The sequence below is a fragment of the Canis aureus genome, chromosome 3 (genome assembly GCF_053574225.1).
Source record: "Canis aureus isolate CA01 chromosome 3, VMU_Caureus_v.1.0, whole genome shotgun sequence".
In the NCBI taxonomy this organism is placed as follows: domain Eukaryota; kingdom Metazoa; phylum Chordata; class Mammalia; order Carnivora; family Canidae; genus Canis; species Canis aureus.
The window spans coordinates 25879358-25907250 of record NC_135613.1 but is presented as its reverse complement, the minus strand read 5'-3'; the positions used below and the strand labels follow the sequence as shown (position 1 = coordinate 25907250).

Here is a 27893-nt window from a genome sequence, read left to right as displayed (position 1 = left end):
CCGGCGGAGGGGGCGGCATCTGGCTCCGCGCGGGCGGCGGAGGCGCGGCCACCGCAGGGCCCTGGGGGAAGGGGCGGGGCGAGGGCGGGGCGCCGAGGGCGGGGCCCGGGTGTGGGCGGGGCCCCGGGTGCGCGGGCACGTCCATTGGTTAAATACGTCTGTGGGGCGGGCCTCCTGCGTCCCGGGCGAGTGCTGGGCGGAGCGTGGGGACACTCATTGGGTTCCTCGGGAGAAGGGTGGGGCCCGGGGGCCCGGGGCGGGGCCACGAGATGGGCGGGTGGAAGGCGGTCCTGGGTAGCGGCGGAGCGGCTCTCGGGGCGAAGGGGTGGAGCGAACGGGGGCGGGGAGGGCGGGGAGGGCGGGCCGGAGGAGCGGGGCGGGGGCTCGGAGGAGGAGGTGGCCTGGAGGGCGGGGCCCGGATTGAGGTTGAAGCTGGCTCTGCGGTAACGCGCCTCCGCCTGTCCCTAGCTGCTCCAGGAGCACAGAGATCCCGTAAAAATAATGGTCTCTCCCGCGTACGAGTCTGTGTCTAAAAATGGGAGCGGTCAGACGGGGCGGAATGCTGGGTGAGGCCGGGTTCCCCAGGACCCCTGAAAAATCTGAAATGGACGAGGTTGCAAAACATTTAGGGGCGTGGTCTTCCTGCGCGGTGGAACTGGGAACATTGTTACCTTTGAAGCAACTAGGCCCACTCTTGAATTGGAGGCCTGTCCAGCCTGGGGTCCACGGAGCCCAGAGAGCCCAGGGGTGGGCCTCCGTGCGAACCTTAAACTTCAAGTACCAAGTGTCTTGGTGACGGACCTTTTCTGAGGAGAAAGGATCCATGATTAAAATGTTTCTATATCTGCTAGACCGCTCTGGCTGGAGACAGTGGAGGGAGAAACACCCCTTTGGGGGCAAAATATGAATTGCTTTGAACACCCACTTTCCATTTTAAAGGGAGGCGTGTCTTTAAGAGTGGTCTCATTAAGGGCGCCCGGGGGGCTCCACCAGTTGAGGGTCTGCCTTGGGCTCAGGTCATGATCCCAGAGTCCTGGAATTCAGCCCTGCATGGGCTTCCTGCTCAGCAAAGAGCCTGCTTCTCCCTCTCCCTCTGCCGCTCCCCGTGCCTGCGCATTTCTCTCTACCAAATAATTTTTTAAATCTTTTTTTTTTTAAGATTTTATTTATTTATTCCTGAGAGACACGCAGAGCGAGAAGCAGGCTCCATGCAGGGAGCCCAGCGTGGGACTCAATCCGGGGTCTCCAGGATCACACCCTGGGATGAAGGCGGCGCTAAACCCCTGAGCCACCCGGGTTGCCCTTTTTTTTTTTTTTAATCTTAAAAAAAAATAGTGGTCTCATTTTCAACATTTTTTTCTTTTTAAAATTTTTAAATTTATTTATGATAGTCAGAGAGAGAGAGAGAGGCAGAGACATAGGCAGAGGGAGAAGCAGGCTCCATGCACCGAGAGCCCGATGTGGGGGGAGCCCAATGTGGGATTCGATTTCGGGGGTCTCGAGGATCGCGCCCTGGGCCAAAGGCAGGCGCTAAACCGCTGCGCCACCCAGGGATCCCTCAACATTTTTTTCTTTCCCATCCCTATGCAAGAAGGATATGGGATAACTTTTTTTTTACTTTATTGTGTTTATATTCTGTAATGTCCATATGACTCTTTTCAGTTAATAACTATTTTAGTTACAATTGAGGAATATTTTAATTTTATCAAAATGAGATATACTTTAATTAAAATTAAAATCATGAGGGCAGCCCCCGTGGCGCAGTGGTTTAACGCCACCTGCAGCCCAGGGCTTGATCCTGGAGACACTGGATCGAGTCCCATGTCAGGCTCTCTGTATGATGCCTGCTTCTCCCTCTGCCTGTGTCTCTCTGCCTCTCTCTCTGTCTCTATAAATAAATAAATAAAATCTTTATAAAAATTAAAATCATGAGATTATGAACTCAAAGGCCAGAAATAGGTCTTAGTCATGTCTGTATTCCCTACTACTATCCAGGCTACTATGCCCATGGCAAGGGCTGAATATTTGCCAATACAGTGTACCAACTGATCCTTCACGTTTCCCAGTAAAGCCAATGCAAAAAATGTGCATATTCAAATTATTTTATGTAAATACTGATATTTAAACAAATGAATTAAAACTGAAAAAATTGCTTGGTATTCAAGACACAATGTATAAATGCATACTATTTTTAAGGATTTTGTTTATTTGAGTGAGAGAGAGAGCACGGGAGCATAAACAGGTGGAGCAGCAGGAAGAGGGAGAAGGAGAAGCAGGCTCCCCTTGGAGCAGGGAGCCCCTGATGTGAGGCTCAATTCCAAGATCTTGAGATCATGACCTGAGCCAAAGGCAGCCACTTAACCCACTGAACCACTCAGGTGCCGCAAATGCATACATGGAGCCCAATGCGGGACTCGATCCTGGGTCTCCAGGATCAGGCCCTGGGCCAAAGGCGGCGCTAAACCGCTGAGCCACCCGGGCTGCCCACATACATTTTTTAAAAAGATATATGCTTAAGGATTAAGGTAGGAACAGAATGCATAAAATGGAGACGTGTCTGTGTGAAATAATGGATGCTTTTCCTTTTTTCAAATGTTTCACAAATCTGTTGTTTTTATTGTCCAAAGTTACACTACGCTCATCATCACGGTCAGTCCCTCAACTACCCTATCAACTCAGAGTTGGAAAATTCTTCCTTTAGACAACAGTATTAGTTCAGGATTGACTTGGGCTTCCACCCATCTGTAAGATGGTAGAATGAAACACTGAAGGTTTAGAACGTAGGAAACATCTGTTAGTTCTGACAGCCAGGCACTGTCCACTTGGGAAACTGCTCCTGCCTACCATCCACCCCCAGCTTCTCCACCCCTCAGCCCCTCCCCCATTCCTTTCTTTTTTTTTTAATTTATGATAGTCACACACACACAGAGAGAGAGGCAGAGACACAGGCAGAGGGAGAAGCAAGCTCCATGCACCAGGAGCCTGACGTGGGATTCGATCCCGGGTCTCCAGGACCGCGCCCTGGGCCAAAGACAGGCGCCAAACTGCTGCGCCACCCAGGGATCCCCCCTCCCCTTTCCTGATGAGGTTATCAAAGACAGTATTCTGTCCTCTTCTCTCCACAAAAAAATAAACAGGGGAGACATGGGACCCAAGTTGGACCAGTACATTCTCTTGACTGCTAGCTAAAAAGCAGGATGTGTCCTACATTGAGCCAACTGGAGTCCTTCCCTAAAACTTTCTGAATTGGATATGAAGGGAAGCTCTCTTTCCTATTGGATCCAGAGTTAGAAGGATATGACCTCAAAAATATTAGATCATCTTCCACACACTACATGGAAAACTCTGAAAGAATAAGGCAATGTTACAAGACAGAAAGGAACCAATATTGGGACGCCTGGGTGGCTCAGTGGGAGAGCGTCTGCCTTCGGCTCATGTCGTGATCCCAGGGTCCTGGGATCGAGTCCTGCATCAGATTCCCTGTTCCGTGGGAGCCTGCTTCTCCCTCTGCCACCCTCTCCCTCTCTCTGTCTCTCATGAATAAATAAATAAAATCTTAAAAAAAGAAAAAGAAAGGGACCAATATTTGGAAGGAGGGAAGGGGAACTGGTAGAGAAGAAGAGAGACCTCTAATAGCATTCCACAATTTCAGTAGACTTTGCACCAGCTCTGCTCACACCATCTCACACCTAGTAGGTCCCCAGATCAGCCTCTCCCCTAGTGCTTCCCACCTTGAGTAACTGCCACCACACCCCACCTGGTTGCTTGCACCAGAAGCTTAAGTGTGTCCTTGACTCACTGGGTCTCCTTTATCCCTCATAACCAGTTCCTGTCACTTCCACCGCCAAACCCTATGTTGAATCTCCCTGCTTCCCACCACCTCTACTTCTCTTAACCCATCATCAACTCTCATCCTGACTCCAACAATAACTCCCAAGAGTTCTCTCCTTCAGCCTTTCCCTACCACCCCAACTCCATTGTCCCTAGAAGTTACCAATCATGGGATCCCTGGGTGGCTCAGCAGTTTAGTGTCTGCCTTTGGCTCAGGGCATGATCCTGGGGTCCTGAGATTGAGTCCTTCATCAGGCTCCCTTGCATGGAGCCTGCTTCTCCCTCTGCCTATGTCTCTGGCTCTCTCTCTCTCTCATGAATAAGTAAATAAAATAAAAAATAAAAGTTACCAATTGCGTCAGTCCTCTGCTATTCAATGATTTCTCTTCATTTTCTTTTTTAAGATTTATTTATTTATTTATTCATGATAGACTAGAGAGAGAGAGGCAGAGACACAGGAGGAGGGAGAAGCAGGCTCCATGCCAGGAGCCCGACGTGGGACTGGATCCCGGGTCTCCAGGATCGCGCCCCGGGCCAAAGGCAGCCGCTAAACCTCTGAGCCACCCAAGGATCCTCGATTTCTCTTCATTTTCGTGATGAAGTTCCAATTCTGTAGCATGGCTACAAGGCCTTGTGTCATCTGACGCCAGCCTGGTCTTGAACCCCTTTGGCTAACTGGGCTCCAGCCACATATAGGCTTTCTGCCTGTTCCTTGACCACAGGGTACTACGTCGTGCTTCACAACTTCTTTTTTTTTTTTTTTTTTTTTTAATTTATGATAGTCACACGGGGGGGGGGGCAGAGGGAGAAGCAGGCTTCGTGCACCGGGAGCCCGACGTGGGATTCGATCCCGGGTCTCCAGGATCACGCCCTGGGCCAAAGGCAGGCGCTAAACCGCTGCGCCACCCAGGGATCCCTGCTTCACAACTTCTGAGTGTGCCGTTCCCTTTGCCTGGGTGGTTCTTCTCCACTTCTCCCTCCTTCACCTGACTGAATATTTGTTTTGTTTTGTTTTAAAGATTTTATTTTTTTATTCATAGACACAGAGAGAGAGGGGCAGAGACACAGGCAGAGGGAGAAGCAGGCTCCACGCAGGGAGCCCGATGTGGGACTCGATCCCGAGTCTCCAGGATCACACCCCAGGCTGCAGGCGGCGCCAAACCGCTGCGCCACCGGGGCTGCCTTTTTTTTTTTTTTTTTACGATTTTATTTATGGGCAGCCCGGGTGGCTCAGTGGTTTAGCGCCGCCTTCAGCCAAGGGCCTGGTCCTGAAGACCAGGGATCAAGTCCCCTGTCAGGCTCCCTGCATGGAGCCTGCTTCTCCCTCTGCCTGTGTCTCTGCCTCTCTCTCTCTCTCTGTGTGTCTATCATGAATAAATAAATAAAATTTTAAAAATTTATCTTTTGCCTTGGTTCCAATATTTATCTTCCTGTTTATGTTTGGTAGAGCTCTAAGTTTTCTTTTTTTTTTTCTAAAGATTTTATTTATTTATTCATGAGAGACACAGGGAGAGAGAGGCAGAAACACAGTCAGAGGGAGAAGCAGGCTCCACGCAGGGTGCCCGATGTGGGACTCGATCCCAGACCCTGGGATCACGCTCTGAGCCAAAGGCAGACGCTCAACCGCTGAGCCAGCAAGGCATCCCAAGCTCTAAGTTTTCTGAGGACAGAGAGTGATAAGGGGGTGAGTGCTCAGCAGACAAGGAGTGCTACAGTAGTGTGCCATCCTCCTTTGTTTCATTTTGGCAGATAACTTGTCATCTAATTTTACTTGGGAGATAGTAAGGAATTATTAAACACAATGATGAAAGCATTTTGTAGATCAGTGAATATACATATTTTGTGTCATGAGTGGGCTACGGGCAGCTGTGAACATCTGGTTCTCTGCCAACCTGTCCCCAGAGCATTGGTTTCTGCATGGGTGGATCCTCCTAAATCTCAGAACCCTGCTTGTATTGCACTTGGAAACAAGAGAAAGACATGATTATTCGTTTCTTTGGCTCAGTATTTTGATAGACCAACAAGTCTTGCATTTTGTCTGTGCAAAAGCATTCCAATCACTTAGTAAAGACAGACATAAGACTTCACTTTGGATCCAAACACTCAGCTAATAAGCCTTTAAGCATACGAGTCTGTTTATCACCTTCCCCCACCCTTGCTGGTTATCATCCAACTAAGTATGAAAAATTACCCTTCCTAAAAGCAAATAGCCTTTACTCTCTGGGAAAAAGCAATAAAACAGCTCTTTCCCCCGGCGCATTCCAACACGCTCTCTATCAGTAGGTTTTGCAATGCTCCCAGGATACTCAGGGTGAGGCTAAAGACCATTCCTGACTGGCAGTTCCCCGCCCTATTGAGGTACAGACTGCCCAGCAGTTTATTTTTGCAAACAAGTAGAAGGGCCTGTTAATATGAAATATATTAGCTTTGCTCCTACCCTGCACTGTCGTAAGAGTAGAAATTCTCAAACCTATCTGAGACCATAAAACCTCCTTTTTCAAATTCATGTTTCCTGCGAGTCTCCTTGAACCCTTTGCTGTTTGTGACACCAATGTCTGCCTTTGTGGTACTGTGACAGACACTTAGATTTTGCATTTTGGGCCAGCAAAGATTGCTCAATCTAAATGAATTTTGTGGGTTTCTCTTCTCCACATCCCCCTCCTCTCACTTTCTTCATTTCTGTTCTTCCGGGAAATTACTTCCCATCAGCAGTATTTGTCCCCAGCTGGTGAATCAGATGGGGCTCTTTTTTATAGTTAATAAACACTGAAGGCTGAGGGCAGCAAATGTACACCCTGGTGCCAGCTAATGAAGAGCATCAAATGAAAGCTTATGCAAAGGGGACAGGCATGGTGCAAATGTCCTGGGATCCAAGATTACTCACTCTTCTCCCACATGCTGCATAACAGATAGTAATGATTATTAATTATTTAAGCAAAGAACATGAGAGCCAACACAGGCAGAAAATAAAAAAAAAGGAAGCTGCACTCTGTTGAAACCATTTTAATTAGTGCAAGCAATAGAGCCAAGGGAAATAGACTGAGATACTTTGTAGCTAAATAATTTTAAAAAATTCTTTACCACTTTTTTTCCTTAAAAGAAAAGACCACTTAGCTTATACTTGTGTATGTTACTGATAAATGGGGACAGGACAGTGAAATGGCTTCCATAGCCTCCTTTCAGTGATGGCACAAGGGCAGGGCAGGGGTGCTCAGCAGGATCTTTGCAGGTGCTAGAGAATCCCCCGAGGTGATGAGTTCCAAGGCTCCCCTCGAGATGTGTCTCTCATGCTCATAAGGGGGTAAGGACATTGAAACCGGAAAGTTGAAGCTCCCTCCACCCTGATTTTGTTTCCTTTGTACTTTGGTCTGAAACCTTCATGAGATTCTCACTTCAAATTTCAAAGCTCATGTCATTCCTGGTATGTTTTAGTTTTTCTCTGTATATGTTATGATACCTAGAACAGTTTCTCTCTCTTAGATGAACTGTGACATGATTTAAAAAGCTAAGAACCTGGGGCACCTGGGTGGTTCAGTGGTTGAGTGTCTGCCTTTGGGTCACATCATGATCCCGGGGTCTTGGGATCAAGTCCTCCTTGCAGGGAGCCTGCTTCTCCCTCTGCCTCTCTCTGTGTCTCTCATGAATAAAAATAAATAAATAAATAAATAAATAAATAAATAAATAAATAAATAAATAAAATAAAAAAGCTAAGAACCTCAAAGCTGTGAATACAAAAGGACATGGATTTTTATTTTCAAATTCTAAGACTATCTTCACTTGCTTGAAACTCATTGGTGGTTCTAGTACAGTCCAAAACCTTCCCATATTGTCAGTTCCTCTGCCAATGACATTTCCTCTTTTTAAATTTTTTATTTATTAGAGAACACAAGGTGGGGGGAAGGAGCAGAGAGAGAGAGAGAGAGAGAGAGAAACAGATTCCCCACTGAGCAGAGAGCCTGATGTGGGGCTTGATCCTAGAACACTGAGATCATGACCTGAGGTAGAGGCAGATGCTTAATGACTGAGCCACCCAGGTGCCCCGACATTCCCTCTTATAATCAGAGTTTTCATTTCTAATACCATCACATTTAGAAATCCAACTCTCTTTATAAGCAGCCTGGCTCTATGACTAACAAGAGACTCTTTCCTTAGCAGGTGTCTTTTTTTTTTTTTCTTACCTTGTTGCAATATTCAAATATTCATACTCTCTTACACCAAGTCCTTACAGGATATTTCAGTTGAATGGATTTAGATCTTCATCAACATCACATGTGACCTATTCTGTGCCCCTGACTTTTGTTCAAGCAGTCTCTATACTCAATCACTCATTCAAGAACTATTAGCAGCCTCCCAGGTGCACACCATTGCACTCAGCAGGGGATAATGCGGCAAATCAGACAAATATTTGTCCTTGCCCTCATGATGCATAAGCTGAGTTGAACAAATGAGTAATTCACCGCCACTATAGGGATCCCTGGGTGGCTCAGCATTTAGCCCCTGCCTTTGGCCCAGAGTGTAATCCTGGAGTCCCAGGATTGAGTCCCACATTGGGCTCCCTGCATGGGGCCTGCTCCCCTCTCTCTGTGTGTCTCTCATGAATAAATAAATAAAATCTTAAAAAAAAACAACAATTCACCGCATTATAGTTAAGTGCTAAAAGCTGAAATACAACAGGATGTGAGACCATATTATTGATAATCTAACCTTTCATTAGGGTCAAGAACTTCCTTGGCAATGTAACATTTAAGCCTTCACTTAACTAGGCATTAACTAAGCAAAGGGTGGGGAGGAGAGGTTAGCACACACAGGGACAGGTCCATGAAGAGGTCATGGGGAGAAAAGACAGCATGGTGATATCAAACAACCGAGAGAAGGCTGGGTGGCTGGAGTGCAGAGTGATGGAGAAAGAGGCCAGGCACTGATGACACAGGACTTTATAGATCATGCTAAACATTTGGTCTTTTTTTTTTTTTTTTTAACATTTGGTCTTTATTCCAAAATAGGAACCTCTGAGAGGTTTAAACAAGGATGTGATATGGTGGGTTTGTGTCTACGGAGCGCAGTTGGTTAAGTGTCCAACTCTTTTCTTAAAAAAAGATTTTATTTATTTATTCATAAGAGACAGAGAGAGAGAGAGAGAGACAGACAGACATACATAGGCAGAGGGAGAAGCAGGGTTCATGCAGGGAGCCCGATGTGGAATTCCATCCCGGGACCATGGGATCACACCCTGAGCCAAAGGCAGATGGTCAACCACTGAGCCACCCAGGCGTCCCATAAGCATCCAACTCTTGATTTCGGCTCATGATCTCGGGGTCGTGATCTCAGGGTTGTGAGATTGAGACCCAAATAGGGCTCTATGCTGAGAGGAGAGCCTGCTTGAGATTCTTTCCCTCTGCCTTCCCCCTTACTCACTTACCCATGCTCTATCAAATAAATAGAGAACTATGACTTTAACTTGGAGAATGGACTAAAATAGAACAATAATGGTGTATCAGGGGTGCCTGGGTGGCTTAGAGGGTTAAGTAACTGCTTTTGGCTCAGGTCAGGATCCTGGGATCCTGGGTTCCTGGGATTGAGCCCTGCTTTGGGCTTCCTGCTCAGCAGGGGGTCTGTTTCTCCCTCTGTCCCTCCCCATCCCCCTGCTCATGCTCTCTCTCTCAAATAAATAAAATCTTTTAAAAAAATGATGTATCAGTCAATGCATTAAAAAAAACCCTCAAAACTCAATGGCAGAAACAAGCATTTATATTTTTTGCTCAGAGGTCTGCCTGGTGTGGGGCCTACTTCAGGTTGTGGGTTGACCAACTCTGCCGATCTGAGCTGGGATCAGCAGGGTTTAGCAGCAAGATGGGATTAAGTCTGTTCCACATGTCTCCTCATTCTCCTTAGACCAGAGGCTACACAAGACACATTCCTTTTATGATGACAAAAATACAAGAGTGCCAAGCTGAACTGTGGATGCACATGGAAGACATCTCCAGAAGTCATATCCATAAACATTCCATTGGCCACATCCAGTCTCATGGTTAAGCCCATGAATGGTGAGTAATATTCCAACATAACAAAGTGGGTATGATCAAGGCATTTCCCATTCTGATGGAAACCAAATAAATGGTAGAGCCTATTGTTTTCCTCACCCTAAGTCACATTGCTTTAGCCCCCAAACGACTGTTTTAATTTTCCTGAAGACTTTCAGGGGTAGGGTATAAACTAGTATGTTTTTAGTCTAGAATTACTTTGATCATTCACAAAACCGGGTCCTTGACCCCAGTTTTTTCACTGGTTCTATGGATGCAAAGATGAATGATTTTTACAAGTTTCCAGAAATAAATCAGCCCCCTTTTGCACTTACTTCTCTGTAAACGTTAAGAGGAGTTTCTTCCTGTCAGGGCTGGCTCTGCCTTGCCCAGGAACTCTCCCATTTCTGCCAGTTGCTCCAAAGCTACCAATTCTACAATGGGCTCCAAATGGACAGGAGAGAAAGTCATAGTAGGCACCTAATTAATGATGGATGGGTCCGGCACAGTGCTATGTACTCTCATCAATGTTTAGATGTAATTTTGTTTTTGCATTAAAAAATAATTTATTTTTTGAGGGAAAAAGAAAATCTATTTTTTTCCCCCAAAGCCCTGGTTTTCTTATCTCATATTCTTGGGCACCGCTTTAGCAGTTAGGCATGTATTCTCAGCAATTGTCCTGAGTCTTTAATAAGAAGTGAGGCTTGTTAGGGGCATCAACATTTTTGGTGGGGTTTAAGGCTGAGGGGAAAGTTCAAGTTAAGTTGGAAGTAGCCCTGGGGAGTAAAAGTGAACTATTCTTGGCTGAATTCAAGTGGAGGCAATTCACTTTAAAGAACCCAAAGGCTTTTGCAATATCTTAGGTTGACTTTAATGAGTAGTTAAGACTGAAATAGCTCCAGGCTCTAGGGGGTAGACCAAACCTATTGAGAACCTCTCCTGGGAGATAAAACGGTGCTTATATAGCTTGTACCATGAAGTAGTGTCAGCTTCTCCCATGCCTGCTAGCACCAGCTCAGCATGCGAGCATTTCTGCTCATCTTACTAATTGGTGGCTAACTACAGGCAGAACGGAAAGGGACACTTATTTCACTAATAAGTAGAAAAGCTTTCTTAGGAAAGAAAAGACAGGCTCACAGGAGGCAGGGAGTCCTCAAGCAAGCATACAGGTGACACATTGTGACTTTTAAAAACAACTTTGAGCAGGCAATTTCCATTTAATTTCTTTTTAGAGTAAGAGACACACAGAAACAGCATGCTAAACGGACTACAGTGTCTGGAAAAGATAAAGGGACTAGTTTTAATATGCCTTCCATTTCTGCAGCTAATAACACCCTGCTGAGACAGACTATAATACACACGAATTCCCATAAACTCAGTAACATTCTTTCAGTAGAATGTCTTGGGTCATTTATTATTATAAGATCTCCTTAGCAGAACTTATATCATTAAAAGGAAATATAATAGAAAAAGAAAAAGAAATTTTTCTCACTTCCAGGAAAGGAAAAAACAAAAGTAACAAATGTAGGCTTTTCCCCACATTAGACACTCCTAGTTAATTTTATGATCTTAATTTCTTATTACATCACATATCTAGAATATGAACAGGAGCTTCTCTTAGTCAAACCAAATACAATGCCTCCATTTAATTATTATTATTTTTAAGGATTGCATTTATTTATTTGAGAAAGAGAGAGGGAGCTCAGGCAGGAGGCGCAGCAGAGGGAGGGACAGAGGGAGAAGGAGAAGCAGGCTCCCTACTGAGCAGGAAGCAGAACGCACGGTTTGATCCCAGGACCCCAAGATCATGACTTGAGCCAAGGCAGATGTTTAACCGACTGAGTCACTCAGGCGCCCCTTAAAGAGTCATTCAAGAGAAAAAGAAAAGAAAAGAAAAAAGAAAGAAAAAAAGACACTAGGAGTGGCTCAGTTAGTTGAGCATCTGACCCTTGAAACCCTTGGTTTCAGCTCAGGTCATGATCTCAGGGTCCTGGGATGGAGCCCTGAGTCAGGCTCTGCTCTCAGGACAGAGTTTGCTGGAGATTCTCTCCTTCTCCCTCTGCCCCTCCCCTGACTCTCTCTCTAAATAAGTAAGTTTAAAAAAATATTTTTTTTAAAAAAAAGACTCTATCCAATATCCAAATTAGAAAATTTAATGGAAAAAAAACTTAATGGGATGACTGGGTGGCTTAGTCAGTTAAGCATCTGACTCTTCTTCTTTTTTTTTAAAGACTTTATTTATTTATTTATTTATTTTTGACTTTATTTATTTATTCATGAGAGACACACACACAGAGGCAGAGACACAGGCAGAGGGAGAAGCTCCCTGCGTGGAGCCTGATGTGGGACTCAATCCTGGGACTCCCAGACCACGCCCTGAGTTGAAGGCAGACACTCAATCTCTGAGCCACCCAGGCGTCCCAAGCATCTGACTCTTGATGTCAGCTCAGGCCTTGGTCTCAGGGTTATGAGTTCAGGCACCATGTTGGGGTCAGTGCCGGCATGGAGCCTACTTAAAAAATAAATAAAAAAGAAAAGAAAATTTAACAAAAGAAACCGAAGCAATGTGTCTGGCATATATCAGTGCTCAGAAAATGTCTAAGGAAAGTAGAAATGACATCATAGTCAGAAGAGGTAGCAGATAGAAACTGTCCTTGCTCCCACATGGTAATTACTGTGAAGATTTTTCAAAATATGTTTTCTTGGGCAGCCCCGGGGGGCCCAGCGGTTTAGCGCCGCCTTCTGCCCAGGTTGTGATTCTGAAGATTTAGGATCGAATCCCACGTCAGGCTCCCTGCATGGAGCCTGCTTTTCCCTCTGCCTGTGTCTCTGCCTCTCTCTCTGTGTCTCTCATGAATGAATAAATAAAATCTTAAAACAAAGTTTTCTTCTCTCCAATCTCAAATCCTAATCTTCACCCAAAAAAGCACATTTTGAGTTTTTCAAACCAAAAGGGCCTAGAGTGCACAATTTGCCCAGTGCTTCGATTGTAACAGAATTAACCTGTCATAGTCAACCTCCCACTCTGGCAAGAGCAGCACCGTGGGAGGTCGTAAGTGCCTTATGGGAGCAGACATGCCACTGGTCCAGTCAGACCCCAGAAGAGAGGCATGCACAGGAGTGAGCATGCACTCATCCCTCATTTCTCCACCAAGCTCACAAGTTAAAGACAGAGTCCACGTTTTCCTTTCTGAGGCTGGAAATAGATTTGGTATGTCTATATGTACTCCTTTATACAGAATCTTGCTCATATTTTCTTTCTTTCTTTTTTTTAAAAGATTTTATTTATTTATTCAGAGAGAGAGAGAGAGAGAGCGCCAGAGACACAGGCAGAAGGAGAAGCAGGCATCATGCAGAGAGCCTGATGTGGGACTCGATCCAAGGTATTCAGGATCACGCCCTGGTCTGCAGGCGGCGCTAAACCGCTGCGCCACCGGGGCTGCCCTCTTGCTCATATTTTCTTGCAGAGGAACAATCTACTAATACTCCTAGAAGACAGAATGAAAAGAAAGGCCACAAGACTGAGGCCAAGGGACTGAGATTTTACCTGTTTGTTCCAAAAGTATAGGGGCTCCTTTCCTGAGTAAATATGACACAAAATATTTAAATAAAAGAGTATAGGGACACCCCGGTGGTGGTTCAGCGGTTAAGCATCTGCCTTCGGCTCAGGGTGTGACCGAGGGGTCCCGGGATCAAGTCCCACATCGGGCTCCCTGCATGGAGCCTGCTTCTCCGTCTGCCTATGTCTCTGCCTCTCTCTCTCTGTCTCTCATGAATAAATTAATAAAATCTTTAAAAAGTATAAGCTCAGCACTTTATAAACCAAATCTAAATCATTTTTTAAAAGATTTTACTTATTTAGAGAAAGAGAGCATGAACAGGCGGAGGGGTAGGAGAGGGAGAAGCAGACTCCCCGCTGAGTAGGGAGCCTGATGTGGGCTCGATCCCAGGACTCTGGGATGGTGATCTGAGCCAAAGGCAGATGCTTAACCTACTGAGCCACCCAGGTACCCCAAGGCAAGATCATAGTCAAATCACAGGGTTTAGGCAATTGGTTATAATCTGATTTAGGCCAAATACTTGCCTTTTACCTAATTACCTACCTCTTTGATTACTTGTGCAGATAACTGCCTCAGTTTCAACCTGGCCTGATTTATGAGTATTGGAGGAGTGATGCTAGGCCTGAAGGAACCAGGTTTTCACACAAACCATAAATAGATAGATAAATAAATAAATAAATAAATAAAACCCTTAAACTCCTCTAATAGGAAAGAAGAGCCCCGCATGACAATTTAGCATTAACAAAGAATAGTACCTGAACTACTCACGTTTTAAACATACGTAATCGAGGTAACTTAAGCACTTAAATCATGTATTGAAATTATGACTGTAACACAAAGTTAGAGGTTCTTGTGGGAAGGCTTCCAAAGTTCCCCAGATTGCCAGAAATTAGAGGCAGAGGATCTGTGGCTGCTGCATTTATCTTAGAAAGAATCCTTACCTACATTATCTTTCTCTTTACTCAACAATCACCACAAAACCCAAAGCTGGTGACTCTCCTTCACCTTTACAGAAAATAATTTTTTACTTTAGTTGTTTTTCATTGCAGTCCATTGTCTGGGAGCATAACAAATGTGGTCTTCCCAGAGGAAAACAATCAAGCCCTATGAAGCTTCCAAAGGGCAGCCCAGCAGCCACAAACTTCCCGGGTCCTTGGCGTGGACCGCAGACACTCCGCTGTGAGCTCAAGAACGTGGCCAATGGCGAGCCCTGTTTCAGGAGGCTTTCAGCAGCTTAGTGTTGTCTCTTTGCTGCTAGAATGGCAGTATGGCGGGGAAAGGGACTTCAGAAAGAAAGTGTTAGGGTATTAAAAGACTACACTCTAGGGGAATATCTAGAAGAGCCTTATTTTTAACCTGCTTCTTGCAACTTAAAGAAAATATTAAATACAAAAAAAAATATATTAAATACTAGTTAACCCAGTTTCTAACTCTTTAATTCCAGGGCCAAACAGACTGGAAGCAATTAAGGCTTGTTCTTGGGGGTCTGTGCGAATGCTGACAGTTTTAATTTACATATTAATGCTGAAAAACATTTTGAGAGGCAAAGAAGAGCATTCTTAGTAATGAATAGAGTAAGGGGGGTCGGGGGTGGAGGAAGGAACAGGAAAGTGGTTGAAATGGTCTGGGTTTATTTTTTCTGTAATAATTTCAAACTATCCATCATTCACTGTAATAAGATACCATCCAGTGGTAGACTTGTACAGTCTCTTATTTTGCCTAAGATGACCGTTCTTTGGCTGACTTGTCTTCAAAAAAGGCCTAACAATCAAAGTTAATGATCTATCTGTCTCAACTCCAACTCTTTCCTGGGGACAGCTCATTCCACAGCTTGGTTTCCTCCTCTACCACCCACCTAGCATACCTCTCTTACCAACTCACAGGAAAAAATAAAGCACTGAAACACCGAAATTGTTTTACTTTTTAAAAGACTTTATTTTTAAGTAATGTATATATGTAGTGTGGGACTTGAACTTACATCCCCGAGATCAAGAGTTGCACACTCTAAAGACTGAGCCAGCTAGGTGCCCCTAAAAATTGTTGTATTATTAAATTACTAACTTTCATTAAACAGCCCAGTTATACATTTGCTTCTGCTTCAATCCGTCTTTGAAAAATGCAGGAATTCTCATTAAAATATTAGCTTGACCTAAGGATATCAAAAAGTTAGCTGCCTTGCATTAGTTATTGCAGTCTGAAACCTCTCAAGAAGTGTAAAAAACTAGAAGATTAAATACAGTAAAATATGAACAGGAAACATAGTTTGCAAATCATTTAATAAATGTAAATGTACAGAATTTTCAAATTATTCACTTTTCAATTTATTTTTGAGTTATACCAAATTTGTGGAACAAAATACATCATATGGCCATTGAAAGCACTGTTAAATGGTAGATTAGCTCCAAAACTTCTTTCTGCATTAAGGGTGAGAGGGGAAACCACAGAAATCCTATGTGGTAGGTAGGTCGTACCCACTTATCTGCATTGAACAGAAGAGGAAAATGAGGCTCAAAAGATTAAGTAACCTACCAAAGGTCAGATGGCCATAAATGACAGGGTCTTGCTAGGCACTGCAAACTTTGCAACTTTTTTTTTAACTTTGCAACTTTTAAAGGAAGATTAATTTTAAGTTGATACTAATCATTACTTACAAAATGAACACACTAACATGATTAATGACAAAATATTTCACTGATGTTAGTCTTATAGAAAGTCTTATAGAAAGGGAAACCAAAATTAAGGACTCCAGATTCATTTAGGCTCCTTTCAAATACCAAATATTCCTAATTTTCTTTATCCTACCAAATATTAATTTTCTTTATACTACTACTAGAGGAGAAGGGGAAATTTTGTTATGGCTTAAAAACAAAACAAAAATTCCCCCAAAACACACATACATACAGCAATACCATTTCTAGGTATATACCCAAAAGAGCTGAAAACAGGTATTTAAACAAATACACAAATGTTCATAGCAGTACTATTTGCAATAACAAAAACAGTGGGAAAAAACAATGTTCAAGAGATAAGTGGATAAGCACAAGGTGGTATCCATACAAGGAAATATTTTCATCCATTAAATGGAATAATGGCATGTGCTACAACTTAGATTAACCTTGAAAATATGATGTTAAGTGAAAGAAGCCAGACACAAAAGGTCACATACTGTATGATGCCATTGGGATGAAATATTCAGAATTGGTAAATCTAGAGATAGAAAGCAGATTAGTGGTTGCTGGAGGGCTAGGATGAGAAGGGCATGGGGAGTGACTGCTTAATGGGCATGGGGTTCCCTTTGTTTTTTTTTTTTTTTTAATATTTTATTTATTTATTATTTATTTATTTATTATAGCCACAGACCAAGAGAGAGGCAGAGACACACACAGAGAGAGAAGCAGGCTCCATGCACCAGGAGCCCGATGTGGGATTTGATCCCGGGTCTCCAGGATTGCGCCCTGGGCCAAAGGCAGGCGCCAAACCGCTGTGCCACCCAGGGATCCCTGGGGTTCCCTTTGGAGTGGTAAAAATGTTTTGGAATGAGATGGTGATGGTTGCACAACATTTGTGAAAGTACTAAACATTTCTGAATTGTATACTTTAAAATGGTGAATTTGATGTTAAGTAAGTTTCACCTTGATTCAGAAAAAAAAAAATTTGCAGAATAGGGGTGCCTGCCTGGCAGGCTTAGTCAGAGGAGCATGCAACTCTTAATCTTGGGATCATGAGTTCAAACTCCATACTAAGTGTAGAGATTACTTAAACAAACAAACAAAAATGAAGAATAATGAAATAATGATGATTGACCATAAAGTCCTAGGTGAATTGTAGGTCATTTGCTTTTTCTTGGTTCATTACAATTTCAATGAGTCTTTGACCATGGTAAACCAATATATAAAAAGTTACCCATTAAAAGTTCCAAATAAGGCATTAATGAAGCTGAGGTCCCTAATCTGTCCAGTTGGCAGAGCACCTAGTAGAGTTTACAGTATACAAGAAGCTTTAAAAATGTTTTTAATTTGTATAAAGTGCAAAGAAAAAGAAAACTGAGAAATACATGAAAAAACATAGTGGCCAGAGCCTAGAATATAAGCTAACATACATATGCATGAGGATATCTATATATTTGAGCATGCAGAGAAACATAAACACTCAAGAGTATGCTTTTCCTCATAACTTATTTTGGGTTTCTCCAAAAACTGAAGAGTAAATAATAGTTTACAGTCCCCACCCTCTGAGTTTCAGCAAAGAGGTCACACACAGGGAGGGCCTCTAGCTGCCACTTTCAATTGCTTTCCTGGTGAAACAACAGCGGGAAGTTACGTTACTCCAGGAGACTCTCAACAGGGCTCCCATTGTTCCAAGCTCAAAACTCAGAGATACAATGGGCCCCATTCATACCGAGGCCTTACAGGCTAGGGAATGGTCCCTTAGTGACAACTTTCTGTTGGGACATCGAATTTTCATAAACACAGACTTGCCCAAATATGTGTTAATTGGTTTTTAAAGACAGCACAAAATACAGAAATAAAATTCAACAGACCCTAAGCTGAGAGTCAGGACACCCAGGTCTATCACCAGCTCTGTCTTGGATGTGACTTTAAGCAAGTCAACTTGCTCTTTCTGAGCCTCAATTTCCTTGTTTATAAAATGAAAACGATTTCTAAGATCACTTAGAACTCTAAAATTCTATGCCCGCTCATGAGGTCTATTGATGTTGGTACACTATTCAATCCAATAAGTAGGGACAAATTATCAACAGAGAAGAATCATTAGTTCACATCTTTTCATTTACTATCAGCACTTAAAAACAAGGAAGCTTAATAAAAACAGGCAGAGGAACCGTTTACTGTTCTCTCTCTCAAACACACCGCTATAATGAATAGGGTCCAAAGGGTCCCTCATCCCAGGAAGTCTAGGATGACTCAGGCAGGCAGCCCTACACAAAGCACAATGATGAAGGGTATAACCAGAAGACACAAGTATGTTTTTCTGTCACCTTTTCTTAGGTTATCAGTGCATTTCAAGAATCTCTTTTGATTTCTTTGAAGTGATTCAAAATCCCTAGAAGACAAACGCCATTTATAGCAAGAATGTGATCAATGTCCCAAGCTCCACACCATGTCATTTTTTTGTTTTTTCAACCTCAAAACTTGCCAATGCAAGAACTTTGTCTCCAGAGCCTAAGGAGAAAGACACATAATAAACAAAAGGTTATTTCAAATACATTTACAGTTCTAGGTAACGAGGGGAAAATCTATCCCATAGGTACTGAAATAGAAAATACGGACTCCTGGGTGGCTCAGCAGTTTAGAGCCTGCCTTCAGCCCAGGGCATGATCCTGGAGTCTCAGGATGGAGTCCCACATCCGGCTCCCTGCATGGAGCCTGTTTCTCCCTCTGCCTATGTCTCTGCCTCTCTCTCTCTCTGTGTGTCTCTCATGAATAAATAAATAAAATCTTTAAAAAGAAAAGAAAATTAGCTTCTATTATTAGAGCATTACCCCTAAACCTTCCTAGTGCCAATTCCCAATTTCCTTTCCCCAGCCCAAACATCTCACATACACTCACATACACGGGGTGATTTATTGCTTACAAATCCTTACTCTAGGGACGCCTGGGTGGCTCAGTGGTTGAGCATCTGCCTTGGGCTCAGGGCATGATTCCCTGTCCGAGGATCAAGTCTCGGATCAAGTCAAGCATTGGGCTCCCTGCGGGGAGCCCGCTTCTCCCTCTGCCTGTGTCTCTGCCTCTTTCTGTGTCTCTCATGAATAAACAAATAAATAAATATTAAAAACAAAACAAATCCTTACTCTAGCTTGCTTTTCTTTTTCTTTCTTTCTTTCTTTCTTTCTTTCTTTCTTTCTTTCTTTCTTTCTTTCTTTCAAGATTTTATTTATTTATTCGTGAGAGACACAAGGAGAGAGAGAGAGAGAGAGAGAGGCAGAGACACAGGCAGAGGGAGAAGCAGGCTCCATGCAGGGAGCGCGACGTGGGACTTGATCCCGGGTCTCCGGGATCACACTCTGGACTGAAGGTGGCACTAAACCGCTGAGCCACCGGGGCTGCCCGTTACTCTAGCTTTAAATGTGAAATAGAATATATAAAATTTTAGAGTAATTTGTTTTTATATATACATTTATATTTAGTTGACAAATATTTTTAAATGTTAATATCTTAGTAATATATTAATTTAATTATCATTAATATAGTAATATATTAACTTAATTATTTTTAATCAAAAAGTATTAGGAAATAAACTCAATAACATACTTCTGGTTTTACCTCCAAACTCAAGAAAAGGCCATCCTATTATCTCACTCATAGGTGAGATAGAGCAATGCATGCTCAGCTTTCAGAAATACAAGGGTACTCACCAAGGTCTGTAGAGACTTTCTCAAATTGACTGAGTATAGCACCTGCATTTGCTGACAAGAAGGCCTCATCATCTGCAGTCAGCTAAACAAAACAAAACAAGGCTCAAGGGAGTGGATTTAAATGTTCATAAGTGGTCCTAAGAAACACCATTAAGAATGTCTCAGGACTACAAGCTGGATCACAGATCAAGAAGTTCAGTACAAAATTCATTATACCTTTTCTTTATCTCTAATATATTAAATTAAATAGAGTACCTTCTCTCCAAGTTTCCTGAGAGCTGTTAGTATCTCCACTTTCTGCTGAGTATACAGGCCTCTTTCCAGCTTTCCTACCATGAGATCTCTATCCATCTGAAATGGATGAATGCAAAGGATATGGTACTTAAGTTAAAAACATTCTGCTCATAAAATCCAGCTTTTGAGATCTACTACGACGACTTCTTTTTTTTAAAAGTAATCTCTACACCCAACATGGGGCTCAAACTCACAACTCTAAGATCAAGAGTTGCATACTCTTCTGACCAAGTCAGCCAGATGTCCCCAGATCTACTACTTCTTTTCTTTTTAAAGATTTATTCAACTAGGTGGGGGAGGTGCAGAGAGAAAGAATCTTCAAGCAGACTCTCTACTGAGCAGACTTTATCTCATGAACCATGAGATCGTGACCTGAGCTGAAACTAAGTGACAGATGCTTAAAGACTGAACCACACAGGCACCCCCAGATCTACTACTTCTTTAAAAAGTTCCTCTAGCTGATTAATATAGAGAACTATAGAAACAATTCAAGGCAAACATGCCAGCAATGCAATTATACAGCTCCAATAAATATGTTTTCTTTTAAGATTTTTTTTTATTTTTTTATTTTTATTTTTTTTAAGATTTTATTTTTTAAGTAATCTCTACACACCCAGTGTGGGGCTCAAACTCACAACCTTGAAAATAAGAATTGCATGTGCCACTGACTGAGCTAGCCAGGTGTCCCTCAGTTCTAATAAAGCTTAATGCTAATCATAACCACTGTCTTGATTATAAACTCTATTGCGGAATGGGAGGCCAATAGCTTCCTTTAGAGAGAAGCTAGCCTCTAAGAACTCATTCCCTTACACTCAAGTGTGGTCTACAGGCTTGAATGAGGTAACTGGTATCAGGTCTCTAGGAATGTTGGCTAAATTTCATCTCTACCATTAGAAACACTTATAGCATGTACTATGCCTAGGTGCTAGTTCACATACTTGATATATATTACATATATATACATACATAGTATGTATTGTATACATATTATACATAGTATGAATACATAGTATGTATTGTATACATATTACTTCATTTACTCTTCATAGCAACCATAAGAAATAGGGATTATCAATATCACCTTTTCACACATGGGGAACTGAGACACAAAGAAGTTGAATAAGATAACTTATCCAACTTCAGTAATAATAATATTTGTTAAAAAGATTTTTGTATTAAAACAATTAAAAATAACTTCCCCAAGATCACAGGCCTCCACAGTGGAGCAGGGATACAAATCCTGCCAGTCTGACCCAAGTTCATGCTCTCAACCACTATCCACTGGACTACCAGTGGTGGCAAATAACTTGTTAATGCCTTAATTATATTCAAGTCTATAAACAGATTTTCTCAAGTATCAGGTTTATAGAAATGTTTGAAATTCTTAGATAACAAAAGTCACATGTGCAGAAAGCAATGCCGTGAATGGATTCTAGATGGTATTTCATCTCAGGGCTCCAGAAGTATATGGTAAACCTTAAAGGTGGGGTCCATGTAGAAGCAGTTTAAACTGACATATGCTATTAAACCTCTATATTCATTAACAATAATAATTGCTCAAAAGACTAATTTTGTCAGAAAACGGTGGGTTGTGGCTCTAAAATTAACTGATCAGGGGCCCCTGCCTGCACGATTAAGGGTCCAACACTTGGTTTTGGCTTCAGTCATGATCTCAGGGTCATGAGATCAAGCCCTGCACTGTTGGGCTTGGAGCTCAGAGGAGTCTGCTAAAGTTTCTCTCTCCCTCTCCCTCTGCCGCTCCTCACACATTCTCTCTTTCTCTCTCTCTAATAAATAAATAAATCTTTTAAAAAAAATCAACTGATCAATCCTTTCGGTAACGGCTATTTTTCAGAGCAGTTTTAGGTTCACAGTAAATTGTGTAAATGGTACAAAGATTTCCCATATATCCTTCATCCCCCCCCCCCCCCCCCCCCCCCGCACAGCCTCTCCATCATAAACATCCCCCAGTGGTGCATTTCTTACAACAGATGAACCTACCCTGACACATCATAATCCCCCAATTCCACAGTCTACACATTAGGGTTCACTCTTAGTGGTGGTGTACATTCTCAACTGATCAATTTTTAAACTTCAGAGTAACATAATGAAATTTGGGAGCTGAGAAAAGAAATACACACAGCAATTAAATCAATTTAAAGAAACTTTACCTCTGCTAACCTTGTCCGAAGCTGACCTGGTTGTTTCTTTGCAAATAACCTGATGACCTCTGGAGTTTTAAAGGCCTGGCTGATAGCTGCCTGGATAGCCTAGAATACAAGAAGGTAGAAACTGAGCAAAATACTCCAAAGATTCAGATATTACGATAATTGATTGATGGGTCTTCAATTACAAATAGGTCTTCCTTGGTCATCAAACACTGTTATAATCTTAGTTTCCACAAAAGCAAAAATGAACTATTGGGACTTCATCAAGATAAAAAGCTTCTGCACAGCAAAGGAAAGAATCAACAGGGGATCCCTGGGTGGCTCAGCGGTTTAGCGCCAGCCTTTGACTCAGGACGTGATCCTGGAGGCCTGGGATCGGGTCCCACATCGGGCTCCCTGCATGGAGCCTGCTTCTCCCTCTGCCTGTGTGTCTGCCTCTCTCTCTCTGTGTTTCTCATGAATAAATAAAATCTTAAAAAAAAAAAAAAAAAAAAGGAAAGAATCAACAAAACTAGAAGGCTGGGACACCTGGGTGCCTGAGCAGCTGAGCTTTTGCCTTCGGCTTGGGATGTGACCCCAGAGTTCTGGGATCGAGTTCTGCATCAGGCTCCTGTATGGAGCCTGCTTCTCCCTCTGCGTCTCTCATGAATAAATGAATAAATTTAAAAAAAAACCCAGAAGGCTGCCTATGGAACGGGAGATATTTGCAAACTACATACCGATGATTAGGGTTAGTATCCAAAATCTACAAAGAACTTATCAAACTCAACACCCAAAACCAAGTAACCCAGTTAAGAAATGGCTGAGGACATGATTAGACACATTTCCACATTTCCAAAGAAGACATCCAGACAGCTAACAGACACATGAAAAGATGCTCAATAGCACTCATATCAGGGACATATAAATCAAAACCACAATGAGATACTGTCTCACACATGTCAGAATGGCTAAAATTAACAACACAAGAAACAATAGATGTTGGCAAGGATGTGGAGAAAGGGGAACCCTGCTGCACTGTTGGTAGGAATGGAAACTGGTCCAGCCACTCTGGAGAATAGTATGGAAGTTCCTCAAAATGTTAAAAATAGAACTACCCTATGATCTAGCAATTGCAATACTAGGTATTTACCCAAAGGACACAAAATACAGATTTGCGGGGGTACACGTAACCCGATATGTAGAGCAGCATTAGCAACAATAGCCAAACTATGGAGAGAGCCCAAATATCCACCGACTGATGAATGAAAAAAAGGATTTGGTATCTATGTATGTATATGTGTGTGTAAATACACACACACACACACACACACACACACTGGAGTATTACTCAGCTATCAAAAAGAATGAAATCTTGCCATTTGCAACGATGTGGATGGAGCTAGAGTATATTATGCTAAGTGAAATAAGTTAGAGAAAGACAAATACCACGTGATTTTACTCATGCAGAATTTAAGAAAGAAAACAGATGAACATATGGGAAGGGGGAAAAGAAAAAAAAGAGAGAGGCAAACAAGCCATGACTCTTTTTTTTTTTTTTGAGACTCTTAATAATAGAGAACAAACTGAGGGTTGATGGGGGAGAAGGACGGGCTAGCTGGGTGATGGATATTAAGGAGGGCACTTATGATGAGCGCTGGGTGTTGTCTGTAAGTGTTAATTACTGAATTCTATTCCAGAAACCAATACTGCACTGTATGTTAACTATCTAATAGTTAAATTTAAAAAAAATAGTGTCCATTTGCTATTTATATGCATGTTACTGGAGCCAAATACATAACTAAATGAAGATCTGGAAGCCTATGCTGCTTTATCCATAAGTAGACACTTATCTAGAAGTCAAACCCAAAAACAAAGTTTCTTTTCTATCTTAAATATAAAAAAAAGAGAGAAAAACCACTTGTGTCACCAGTGTAAGTGAATTATGCTTACCAGTTGCATTCCACTTAGCTCATCCACCAAAGTCATGTTTCCAGACATAATTTTCTTCAGTGAATCATTAAATTCACTTAGTTGCTCCAGAGTTTCCTTTTTGGTTTCCTCATATTCATCTGCATCAAGTTCCTCTCTGAAGTACAGTGAGCGTAATATAGAAAAACACAAGAGTTCCAAGTGAAAAAAGCAATCTTAATATTTGTAGCCTAAGACTTTTGATACATATATTTACAAAAAGTATCTTGGGGGACAAGGCTGAAAGGAAATAACAAAATGATAATAATGGATGTGTTCAGATGTTAGTAGTATGGGCGTTTTCCTGCCATGTGGTTACTTTGATAATTAAACACTTTTCTTTTACCAAAATGAGGCACATTTAACAAACCACATAATAACTTCCTTTTAAGCAGTCTATGAATCAATGCATAACCTTGGGCAAGATACCTAACACAGCCAAGCCTCAGTTTCTTGATCTATAAGCCACAGATAATGATAGTACCTACCTCCTAGGGTTGCTATGAGCATTACATGAACTCTGGAAGGTCCTTGACAAACAACAGGTACTTGACAAAATAGCTGTTACTTTTATCATCACTAACAGTAGGTAAAATTTTGTGTACCGTGAAATACAACAGCAACGTAGTACCTGTCATATGAGTAAGAGGCTATTTTTATTCACTAACTGAACAAGCCATTTTTTTTGAACAAGCCATTTATTAAACATTTCCTACAAATAATGACAGCTACCATTTATTGAGCACCTACTCAAGGCCAAGCCTTGTTTGGCCTCTTCATTTGAAATACCTACAACAACCTTTCAAAGTTGTTAAAAAAGGCAATGAGCAGTTTTGGTCCGTTGAACATTTAAGGCTGAAAATACACTAGAAGTTCAAGTATATACCAGGCAGGGCTATTTTATGTACTGAAGACAAGGTAGGTGTTACTATTTCTACTTCACACTCAAGGAAATGGAAACTAAAAGGTTTACCTTTATGACTCCAAAGCTCACACTGAGTTTATTTCTCCAACAGACAAAGCACTATAGGGGAAACCAAAATCACACATGGGCTTGCACCCACAGCTTGTAATCTAGCTGCAGAAAAAAGCCACTTGACAGCAGAGAGGCATTCAGTTATGCTATTACCTGCATTCCTCCAGATCTTGTAATTGCTGCATTAGTCTATCCAATTGTTCTTCTAAATTCTGCTTTAATTTGCTTGTCTCTGTCTTTCCTCTGGAAGCCATTTTGATCTCTAAGTAGAACAACAAGCCCACATACAGTATATATTTGGTTATCTGAAATGATTCAACAAACCAGTATGATTTAAAACGGGCTATACTCTTTCTGAGCTATAGGTGTGGGAAAGATGGTTGTGCAAAGAGAATTTCATTTTACATATAAAAGTTTAAACTAAAAAAAAAAAAAGTTTAAACTCATATACTAGTAACATCCCAACAAAAAGCCTGGCAGTCTTCCTAAGTGACTTTACAAGTTAATCAGAAATCTTCACGATTAGTCCATTTTACTTTAAACAAATTTGAATGTTGAAAAAAGTTTTATACAGAAACAGATCAAATGCTTTACCAAGAGACTCATTAAAAGATTCGTTTTCATTCTTTTTTGTTTTTTTAAGGTTTTATTTATTCATTCGTGAGATACAGAGAGAGGCAGAGACACAGACAGAGGGAGAGGCAGGCTCCCTGCAGGGAGCCCGATGTGGGACTCGATCTTGGGTCTCCAGGATCAGGCCCTGGGTCAGAGGCAGACGGTAAACCGCTGCGCCACCCAGGAATCCCGGTTAAACTATTTTAGATGCATTTCTGGGCTGTTGGACACTTTGAAAGCCTTGACTTGGTGCTGTCCGTTAGGTGAAATTTATTCCAGAAAGATTAACTCGCTGGCACCACCTAGTATCCAATAAAGGCGGTGCACCTTTGGCAGAAACTGCCGAAAGGACCCTCAAAAACCGGAACCGGACTGGGAGATCCTCCTTCATGCTCACCTGGTCTCTCAGTGCTTTGAACTCTGCAGGCTGTCGACCCGCCCCAAAGTGCATAAACCTCCCGCTGCTGAAGGTCCAAGAGTCATGAGCTTGAGCAAAGCGAAATCGTTCATCAGGACTTACTAGAGGCTCAAAGTCCAAACCACGGGGAGGTGGAGCTAGCTGGGGAGTCGGAAACCATTAGCAGGTAGTTTCCTTTACTCCGCAGGCACTAGTCTAAAGCGGTCCAGGTAACTTCCACGGGGGCAGCCCCGCCCCGGAAGCACACCCTCCTCTTCTGGGGGAGAGGGGAGCCGGGCCAGGAGGGAGGGGAGCCGTCTTCCCCGCGACTGCGCCGTGGGCAGCCTTTCTGGGGTGTCCCTGAGGATAACCCCGCACCCCCAGGTGGCTGGAGGGCAAAGCCAGGAGCACCGACACGACCAGGGCGAAGGGCACACGTTTTCCCGCCTGGACCCGAGCGGCTACGGACCTCAGCCATCCCGGCGCGCCGCAGGCAGGGGCGGCTCCGGCCACCGCCCCAAAGCCCCCAGACCCCGTCTCCACCCGGGAACTCGGGGCTCCCGCACTGGGGGGCTGCGGCCGCCGGGCTCGATTAGGCCCCGGCTGCCACCAGAGGTCGCCACGAGCCCCCGCCCCCGAAACTCCTCCGGACCTCCGGGACCAGAACCCGGACAACCTCCTGGGGCCCTCGGGGTCCCCGCCCCACCCGGGCCACGGCCCGGTGCCGGGACTTCGGAGGCAGGGGCCCCGCCTACCTGAGGGTCCCGGCCTGGCGGACGCTCGCAGTAGGAACACTTCCGGCGGACGCATGCACTTCCGGCCTCCGGGAGCCAATGAGGGTGCGGCCACGGGTGTTGCTCAGTCTGGCGTCCGTGCTGCGCGGCGTCTCTCCGGGAGGATTCGGGCGGGTGGGCCCCAGGACCTGGTAAGCCCCCTGCAGGCCGGAGCCCCTGAGAGACCTGGCTCTGGGGAGTCGGCGCAGGTCCCTTCCTCGCAGGCTTGGGGGACTCCGAGATGGTGGCGTCTTTGAGGGGCAGATAGCGGTCCTCGAGGCAAGGTCATAGGTTTAGGACAAGGAGTCCCGCGCCTCCAGTCTTTCCATCCTTCTGGGGAGCCCACATCTTCGGTAGTTTCTCTTTCGAACAGGTGACTCACCCTGGAAAATGGGAAAAGATCCCTTTCCAGAGGCCCCTGGAGCGTGGCGGAGGTGGGCGGGGACGGAGGAGGAAGTGTTCCGTCCCGAAGGACTTCTCTTTCCCTCCTCTTTCCTCGGAAATCCGTCTTTGCAAATCCGTAGAGACGGGGTTTGGCACTCACGCCCCTGAGGGCACCGCCGGCCGTCGGGCAGCTTGGAAAGTTACCGGGAAACTGGGCGGAAACGCTCCCCTCGCCCGCGGCCCCCGAGTCCCAGGTCCCCGAGGTCGAAGTTCCCCGAGTCCGAGGTCCCCCGAGTCCCAGGTCCCCAGACGTCGTGGGGCTGGCTAGTTGGGCTCGTTCTCTTTCAGCCCCCGACTCCTCCAGACTTCCTTCCAACTAAAGTTCCCAGGGAAGTCGACCACAATGAATTACTTACCCAGTTCTGATCCTTGGGTTTCTCGTTTTTCTCTATTTTTTTAAAGATTTTAAAATTATTATTATTATTATTATTATTATTATTATTATTCGTTAGCACAAGCTGGGGGACGGGCAGAGGAAGAGAACGAAGCAGA

The 27893-nt window shown here is 43.5% G+C and overlaps 2 protein-coding genes across 6 annotated transcripts in view; one reads left to right on the top strand and one right to left on the bottom strand.

Moving 5' to 3' along the window:
- Positions 1–17404: 17404 nt before the first annotated feature.
- Positions 17405–27517, bottom strand: LZIC (leucine zipper and CTNNBIP1 domain containing). Its single transcript, XM_077891273.1, is given in 9 exon segments — positions 17405–18534; positions 18536–18591; positions 19785–19866; positions 20040–20135; positions 22250–22348; positions 24179–24314; positions 25326–25477; positions 26185–26273; positions 26940–27517. Coding segments are annotated over 9 exon segments (792 nt in total). The 5' UTR covers positions 26995–27517; the 3' UTR covers positions 17405–18507.
- The window catches only part of NMNAT1 (nicotinamide nucleotide adenylyltransferase 1), a 29589-nt gene continuing 28166 nt past the window's right edge, over positions 26471–27893 (top strand). Inside the window, exon 1 of one of the 5 annotated variants that reach the window (XM_077891269.1) lies at positions 26471–27109. The gene's annotated coding sequence lies outside the window, so the exon portion shown is untranslated. The other 4 variants (XM_077891271.1, XM_077891268.1, XM_077891272.1 and 1 more) reach the window with 4 other exon arrangements.